Source organism: Embiotoca jacksoni, unplaced genomic scaffold, assembly GCF_022577435.1.
Source record: "Embiotoca jacksoni isolate LCO1_2020_lvr unplaced genomic scaffold, fEmbJac1.0.p SCAF_4, whole genome shotgun sequence".
Lineage (NCBI taxonomy): Eukaryota > Metazoa > Chordata > Actinopteri > Embiotocidae > Embiotoca > Embiotoca jacksoni.
The window spans coordinates 15,519,024-15,528,383 of NW_027185392.1; the positions used below are offsets into that span (position 1 = coordinate 15,519,024).

Sequence of the window (9,360 nt, forward strand, 5' to 3'; positions counted from 1 at the left end):
AAACCAGTGAGTTTTCTTTGAAAAGCACCAACAAGATGCATTCAGAGCTCATTTCAGGAGTCTGCTGAAGTCCAACACCACCAAACCACAGAACAAAATGCTGAACAGAAGTACTGAATGTTAAAGAAGTTGAAATGAAATTATATGTATATGTATTATGGTTTATTTAGTATTTTTAGTGCCCTGATGTTGACCCACATATCACTTACAACCCGACGTTGACTCCACGCCCTGTTTCCACCTTTCATTCCCATAAGATGCAGCTGCAGCAGGTTGGAACAAAAACATCCTGAGAACAAAGAAGGAGCTGTAAAATGATCGTATGGGCACCTGTCCATTATTCTCACAACTTTACAGAACTTTATAGATGTGAGTCACTGTGGTTGATGATTCAGTGAACAGTACAGGGAAAGCTGTAAGTGTTTTGTGCAGAAATTAATTTGTTACACAGTCACATTGTGGGGACCTGCCTCCCTTCTGGGGTCCAGTAACTCCCCATAATGTAAGTCCTTAAATTTAGAGGGGAGGCCTTGGTTTTTTGTTGGGGAAAAGTTTGAGTCAATCTCCAGGAAATTAATGTTAGACCGTGCTTTGAAGTGATCAACACACAACTTGGTAAAGACTTGGTTTTAAGTTTAAAGTTACAATTAAATGTGTGTTTATGTTAGGAGACTAGCGATTGTTTTATGTCATAGATTGTTCTCATAAATATAGAAAGACACATCAAGACACTTTTAAATGCCAACAGGGCCTAACTCCATTTCCCTCTCTCCTCAGCTGCACCATCTTGTGTTCATCAGAGGTAAAGCACCTTGAATACATGCTGTCCGGTAATTAAGTGCATTTACTCCAGTATTGTTCTCGAAACGGAGAAAGTACCTACCCTGAAGTAGGAGATTGAAAAGTACTTCAATACCAAGTTATAGAAATTTAAGCTCCCCCCGTGCGGATTCATAAAAACAAAGGGTACTCCCTCCCACAGTTCTGTGAAATAGTTCAAACACTTTTTGGTCAAAAAATGCCTATTGTAGCCAACTTTTGGGATTTTACATAGAGTAAAATTAGAGTAAAATTCAACACATGGTTAAACCAGTGATTTCAAATCTTTTTGCCTGGTGGTCCTACAACATAAGCAGTGTGCCTTCCCATTCAGATGCCTACGAGATGTTTCACCAAAGAAACATTTCACCTCCAAATTTCTCCGATGACTTTATTTAATTAACTGTTCATGGTGCAAATAGTTTCACAATAAAAGGTAAACTTTAGAGAAATTAACTTTGTCTTTCCTTGTTTTCTGCTCTGTCTCATCACTCTATCTCACAGCCTCTCAGACTTATACTTTCACCCTCTGGAGGAAGTCAGACCCCGTAGACAGCTAAACAGTTTACTTAATGGTAGATAAAGTTGTTAAAATTTGCTCCAACACTACAAGCTGAAATGGTGAATTATTATATTTCATCAGTACTGTACTTTTAGGAATTAAGACGGAGTATATTCAAACAGTTTAATTTTTTGTTTTTGTTTGAGTTATGTCACGGCTGTGTGATCAGATACTCTGTTTATAGTTTACTCAGGTAGGTGTATATACATTATCTTACCTTTATAATACCACATAAAACGTACCTCGTACTATTTTAATGGTTAGAGTGCATTAGACAGACTGCTGTAACATTTCTTCTCTGTGAGCACATGTATAAACCTCTGTCAATCACGTCACTAATCAATGTCTGTATGTTTTTATACCAATTACAGCTTCTCAAGCAGTGAAGTAAGCGGCCTACTTATTTTGCACCATTTAGTTTAGTTCAGATATCACTTCTGTTAAATGATTTTAAAATGATAATTTCAGCTACTCTTACTGCCTTTTATATTATATGTCATTATAATGTAGATCGAATGTTGTTAAAATAAATCTTTTCCCACATTTTGACAGGATCGTACATATATTCTGCTGTGGTTTGTTTCACCTCTTCATTGACAGTTAATTACTTTTTATATTTAGGAACATTTAAAAAAAATAAAAAAAATAAATAAAGCTCTGTGGGTTTGAACAATGCTTGGTTATGACTAAAAACTGCTTGTTAAAGTGTGAAAAAACATCCAAGGGGTAAAAGTGATTTACTACTTAGTCTTCCCATCCCCTGTGGGTGTGCGTGTGTGTGTTAACAACACCGGTGCTGCAGCCACATTCATTTCCACTCACCGGCGGCCTCCAGAGACCTCCTCTGTTACTGCACGCAGCACCTCTTAAGACTCAATTCATCAGCTCATACAAAGGAGTGTTTAGCTCTCCTCAGACACCCTCCGTGACTGAGCTGTATTCTCTTTACTCCGACTGTGTCTGCACGGTAACAACTTCCTCAGCCAGGCGGTCGACATGTTGTTACAGCTGGCGATGAAAAGAAACAAGGACTCCTTTGACTGCACGAGTGTGAAAAGTTGCTGCTCGTTGCAGCTCAGCAGAAGAAACAAAGCGACACAGAAGAGGAGGGATCACCACTCTGACTTTATTCTCTTCACATTTTCCTTCTTTGGAATTCACATTGTTGAAACATTTACGTGTCATTTTACATCATATACAAACAGAAACACATGCCTGCCATATTTCCCTTTTGCCTTGCCGTTCGTTTTTTTTACAGATTTAAAACAAATGACATGCACGCCACATGACACCAGGCATCCGCTAACCGTACACAGATGTAGGTCGAGTGTTTAGGATGCTGCAGTGCAGTCAGTCTGACCTCACAAAGCGACGAAATGACTCCAGAGGCTCCCACACAGATTCTGCAAAGGGTTGATAGCTGGTGATTCCAACCTGACACAACAACACAAAGGCACTCAAAAGCATATCGTACATACCTTTATTCAAAATTTTCTAAAACATTTAGAGGTGAAGGTTTGTTGCTCCATTGTAATCCTAACTTTATCAGCATACGTCTCCTAACCTTTCTCTTTACTTTCTCTCTTCCTTTCCCTTTCCTAATTTTTCTGTCACCCACCTGCGTCTGCAGCGTCTTCTCAGTTTTGGAACCAGCCGATGAAATAGGTGCAGATGCCGTGGAAGCTCTTCCAGCAGTACTCGCTGGCCATGCGGGAGGCTTTGGAGTCAGGCTGCTCTGTGGGACGAGTGGTGGTCTTCGCAGGCTTGGGGGTGGCTTTCTTGTTTACGGGGCCCTTGCCAGGCTGGGGCTTAATGGGCTGAGGCTGGGGCTTCACAGGCTTAGGAGTAGTGATGGGCTTGGTCTGGGCTGGCACCGCAGGTTTACGTGGCTCCTGGACGGGTTTGGAGGGCTTGGGGGTGGTGGTCTTGGGCCAGGACGCCAAGAAGGTCATCTGAGCCTCTTCGGAGTACTTCTTGCACATCTGCGGGCGGTAGATTTTGGCTCCCTGGCAGGCGTGGTTCAGCTTCCTCAGCTCCCACATTATCTGGGTGAAAAAGTGGCGAGGGTTGAGGTTGTAGGCGCGGCACAGGTTGGGTTTGCCCTGGAAGTCGCAGTAGTAGGAGCGTCCCGGGGTCTGGCTGGAACCTTTGCAGGAGACACGCAGGCGAGTATAGTCCCCGGCTCCGGACACCACCATGGTACAAGAGTCTTTGGTCTTGGTGCTGAACCTGATGGGCTCGTCCCAGATGCTGCGTTGCTGCTGCTGTTGCTGCTGCTGTTGCTGCTGCTTGTTGTCGTTGATGCTGTTGTTGGTTTGAGCGTTGGACACACAAACAGTTGCTGCCAAGAGCAGCAGCAACATTCTCATCCTGACTCTCATGGTGGCGTTAGGTGTGGGAGTGATGGGTGTGTCTGTGTCCGCACCGAACTTTAAGGTGTGCAAGGGCAGAAAGCATACAAGTGCGACTTTATAAGGCTGATGCTCACAAAGAAGGTATTATTCAGGTAAACTGAAAGACTCAGACTCCTCCTCCAGTTTTAACCCCTCCTTCACACCACAGACACACACAGTGACCGCAGGGCCTCGTGTGGTGCCCTCAAAGCTCAAACAGTGATGGGCGAGATAGCTGGAAGGAGGGGGAGAACATAAACTGAGGGAGGAAGAGGGGGGAGGGGGAGCTGTCTCGGGATAGAGTAAGAAGGAGGTACACATATGAGGCCAAATGTTGCAGGACATTATATAATTTCACATAGGAGGTTCATTGACTATTGATGAGGAGAGGAGTGAGGGTCCCGTGCTACATTGCAGCCTGAAGTTATTTGCTCAAAAGTTGAAAGTCGATCTGTGACCCTGTAAAAAAAGAAAAATCTCACCGTGTTCTTGATAAGATGCAAAGTTTGATTTTGTAAAGGCTTCTTTTACAGTGTTGGTGAAGGTCACCGAGTTTCTGAACTATTCTAGCCTCAATGTTGGAGAAATTAGACTTTATTACACTCTAAACTGGTGCGACAGATTGGTGCACTTATTAAAAACACGTCAGTCGTGGGCTTGAAGATTTGACCCAGTAAAAGTCCTCAGGCTGAAAATGTTCAACAACAGTTTGTTTTGTGTGCATTATATAAGCTTTTAAAAAAAAGATTTGATTCTTTCTTGTCATAAAGCAGATTATTTAGTTGCAAGTTAGGAAATATGTTGAACAGTTTTGTCATATAGATGAGTCGTGTTGTCAAAGTTAGGGGGACTGCAGGCCTCACATCCTGGGGCCCCAAGACTCTGTGACCCATGAGGAGAGCAGGGTCCTCAGACGTGAGGTCTGCAGCCTCTTCTGGAGTCTTCAAAGGTTGTCTGGTTTCAAAACGGATGCTTAATACCGCTGTTACTTACATGGGATTAGTTTATGGTGGCTAATGTCAACAAATGAGAGCTATACTTGTGTACTGGTTTATAACTGACAATGCAACTTACTCGATTTGATTGTTGTCATCATCACACAACTGTCTCATGTATCTCAGGTTCAGTATGTAGACCTCGGGTTCATTTTGTAACAATTGGAGCAGCTTTAACCAATCGGTATGTGCTGAAACCGGCTGAAACTCTACCACCGCTGCAACTGCATTTACAAAAAAAAAAAAAGCTCGACTTCAACGTTAACATTGCACTTAACTACGGATACTGATCGCTAAGTGCTCCACCCGGCCAGCAGCTATTGGCCAGAAGGTCACATTTATTACCACCTCTAGTGGCACAAAGGAGTGACAAAGTCAGCTGCAGGAGGAGGTCAGGCGTGTTGTTAATTTCTTCTGAAGACAAAAGTTGGTAATAGTTAGTACTCAGATAATTCTGTTGTAAAACGTGCGTCACAGAGACGTGCATCCGTGCAGCTTGTAAATGTCTCAACTTGAGTAAAAAAAAAAAAAAATCTGGCTTTTTGATTCCTCTTCAGAATTGTAGAGACAAGAGGTACAAGTTGTAAGAGATTTTAGTAAAAATGACAGAAAGAACATGAGTTCCTGCTGAGATCAGTAAGAGTCGGACCATCTAATGCTAGCAAGAACACGAGTTGTTGTTGAAGACTGTATATAAAAGCTCGGCCAGCTCGCCCAAACGGGTCACTACCGGCTCCAAACTGCTCTGGACTTGCAACAACTTGGCACACATGGTGCAACGGTCAAATTGACGTGTACGGTGCTCGGTGAAAATTTGCTTCGAAGCTTCAAAGCTCCCAAATAAAATAAACTGATCTGGACTAGTTATTAGCCAAGAACACCATACGCCTCATTAAACCACAACTTCAGTTTATACACTTTGTTTTTGTTTCTTTGTATGGATTAAACAAACAAGACAGAGCACATTGACTGGGGTGCTACAGGTGCTTTACTTTTACTTCACGAGCTAGGACCCCGCCTCGGCCGGGGGCGAACCTTCATTGATTGGGGGAGATTAAGCCGGGGTGAGAGTTTGGCGGTTTGGGGGAAGGCTTAGTCGAGGATCCGCTGCAGCTCCCGGGCCTGGCAGATCCCCAAAAGAAGCCATCCTAAGAAAGCAAGGCTGCCTGCCCTTAGCGCAGGTCGTCGAAGCTGTGGCGGGTGTAAAGTTGGTAGGCTTGGGAAGACCAGCGGCCCATGACCTTGATGAGGTGGTCTGGGACTCCTCTGCTTGACTCGGTGGCGGCTGCCCCTACGCGGAAGGAGTGGCCGGAGAAGGAGTCGGGATTAATCCCCGAGGTGGTTAGAACTGTTCTGAAGTGTAAAAAGAACCAGGATCGATTGGCAACTTGGCCTGTTTCAGTGATGAACAGCGGTTCAGGGGAAGACGTTTGCTGCGTTTTCCTGAGCTGCAGATAGTGTATGAGGGGTTCGTAGGGGCTCAGATATGAATTTAGTTTAAAGTAAAATAAGGGAACTGGGTTGCTGACCTGGTTTGTTTTGCTCCGTTTGAGCGAATAGCCTAAGCAATCTTCGGAGATGGGATAGAGGTCTGATACGCAAGGGTGGAGACTAGAGTTAAACTTGGCTGAAGAAGAAGCGAATTCTGAGCATCGCAAGAAACCGAAGGAAGCGAGTAGAAACATGGATTCCAGAGTGCGCGCCAGGTGGGCGGAAAAGTGGTTAGAACGAAGGGTGGCGATGCAGCGAGAAAAAAGATCGGTGGTTAGCGGGAGACGGCGAGGAGTCGGTGGAGGTGTTTGGCGCTGAAGGCCTTTAATAAGTAAAAACGACTGGGAGAGCGTTGCAGGGGGAGCCAGTGAGTAACTTTGCAAAGAAGTTGACACCGCTAAGGTAAACCTTAATGGTGGGTATCTCGATGTGGAGAATTGAGTGGACATGGGAGATGAAGCTGCATACGGAGGCCACGTCGAAGGAAGGGAACGGAAGGTTAAACGTGGCGTGGAAGGAGCGGAAAGAGTTCCAGGCCGTCCGGTAAGTAGAAAGAGTGCTGGGGGCCAAGCTGCTGACGATGGCTTGTTGGGAAAAAGCGATGAGTTCTGCGATGGTTCGTTTCAAACAGGGAATGTCGTGTCTGAAAATGGCGGGACGGGTTGGATTCTCCTCCTTCGCTGGGGAGCCGGAGTCGTCGGAGACTCGTTCCCGAGCGCCGGCTCTGGGGCGAGCGGAGGAAGAGAGAGGGGACTTACGTTGCCGTTGACTACGTCTGGGGGTGGTGGCAGGTTTCCCTCTGTCACCGGTGAGTGAGTTATTGGAGGACGGCCGTGGACCGGAACCTTCGTACAGAAGGATTGAACGGAGAGAGGGATTCTGGTGGATGCAGCCGGTCGGCTCGTTGGAGATCGGCGGTTTGGCTCCGCTGTGCTGTCTGGGTGTTCCCGGTGGCGGCGTCTCGTGGTTAACCCTGGTTTTTTTTGGAGAGGGCAGCAGATCGAGGGCTTCCCTCGGGTGCGTGGGTGGCCTGTGTGAAGGCAAAACAGTCGTCGTCGTCGTCAGACGGGCTGAGGAACAGCAGATCCATGTTTGGTCCAAGGTAAGATCGTTTTTGTTTTTTCCTTCTGCGTGGCGTCTGGTTCCGGATGCAGAAAACGCGAACAGGCCGAGGTTTAGAGTGGGTGGGTATTTATAGGAGTGTGGTCGGAAGTGGGGGAGTGGTTGAGGCGTGGTCCTGCTCCTGAAATTCAGCTAAAACTTAGACTCCAGTCCCAAAGCTAACTGCTTCATGGCGAGCTTGAAATTGAATCGACATACATTAAAGTGATGCTGATTTTTTTTGACAAGAAGCAAATAAGCATTTTCCCCAAAATGTCAGAATATACCTGTGGTGGCGGGGTGTGGTTAGCTCAGCTGCAGGGGGGATAGAGGGTGGGGGGGGAGGGGTGGAGTGGTTCAGGGAACGGTGCCGGGAAAATATTTCAGTTTTTCTTTTTTAATAAATTTGCACAAATTTCTACATTTCTGTTTTTTTCTGTCAAGATGGGGTGCTGAGTGTACATTAATGAGAAATAAAATGAACTTTTTTGATTTTAGCAAATGGCTGCAATGAAACAAAGAGTGAAAAATTTAAAGGGGTCTGAATACTTTCCGTACCCACTGTATATTCTAATGGGATAATGAATGCAGCCAAGTCACATAAATCAACAAAACGATGGTAAAGTTGGTTGGTAAGAAACAAAATACAGTCAAAATATATGAATCATAGAGTGAAATCAAAGAGGCCTCAACGTTTAACTCGAATACCAATAAAAATCTGTGTAAATCTGGTCGTTCCCTTGGTTATGGTGGTCCTGAGTTCAAAACCAGGACTGACTGAGCCTCTGAAGCTGAATGGAAAAACAGACATGGCCTTTTAAGAGACTGAAATATTCCATTTGAACCGGTGGGTTTGGACACACCCGAAGTAGAGACTATAAAGAGACTGCAGCCATGTACAAATGCACGCATGCCCTCAGTACATTCAGTGACTTCTGATAGGGTGCAACAGCATCGCGCCACCTCAACCCCCAAAAGCCAAAAGCCCCCCTCCCTCTCCCTCCCCCCGTCCCGCTTTATTTTGATTTTTTTTTTTTTTTCCCCTCCCGGCAAACCTGTCAACCTCCATCGGCCGCGTGCATGTATTCAGCTCTGCATATGCTACATGGCTGTTCTCCGCGTTTGAAGGTCTTCTGTGTGTTTTGGCAGACGACCTGTGTTGCTTTGGGATCGTGGATGTCTCGCTCATTTGAGCATTTGCTTCACGTGCATCATCAAACACCTCTTTCATTTTATAAACTTTCAAAGAGCATAAAAGCAAAAATTGAAAAGCACAGAAAATTGTTTCTGCTCTAGTGAGTGTAATTCAGAGGAAAGTAATTCATTTCTTTTCCTGGAAATTCTGATCATGGGTTCGAGCAATCTCCACAGTATTTTCAGGAGTTTGCAAGTTTGCGAAAATTCCCATGATTTTTCTGCAAAAGAAGGCACTGCTGCTCATTTCCAGTCAGCGATGTTCTTCATGATCTCTTCTCATCATCAAAACAAACCCCCTGCTGACTGACCGGAAGAAACGGTGGAGAGGAAATAGGAAATGTAGTTTTATCGTGGGAATGAGTAATATATTAAATTAGTTTTATACACACTTCCAATTATCATAGGAAGTGATTACATATTACTCTGAGGTTGGAGGCCTTGTTTAAAATGAGTAAAAAAAAAATTAAAAAAAATTCTCTACATTTGTCAATTTCCCACAATTTAACCACAAAAGCATTTTTTGATCGCAACAATCACAAGAAAATTGCGCAAACTGATAGAGGGGGGCTGATTTATGAATGTTTGTGGAAAAGAATAACAAAGCCGACACTCGTAGGACTGAAATTTTTTTTATTCACAGATTTGTGCCCTTGACACAAACTCCAACTTTTTTCACGAGTTCCTCAGACCTCCGAGACCATAGAGACCTTTCGGACTTTTATTTCTGAAATCTTTGAAAACACGAGCAACTAAGCCTTCACTAACGATCTGGTGAGACACAATATTTTGTGTGTTGGCTGTC

General features: G+C 44.6%; 1 protein-coding gene across 1 annotated transcript; it reads right to left on the reverse strand.

The window, feature by feature from the left end:
• Window positions 1-3,018: 3,018 nt before the first annotated feature.
• fgfbp2b (fibroblast growth factor binding protein 2b) lies at window positions 3,019-3,762 on the reverse strand. Its single transcript, XM_069168433.1, has one exon. The coding sequence runs from the start codon at window positions 3,760-3,762 to the stop codon at window positions 3,019-3,021; it is 744 nt and encodes a 247-aa protein (XP_069024534.1).
• Window positions 3,763-9,360: the final 5,598 nt, after the last annotated feature.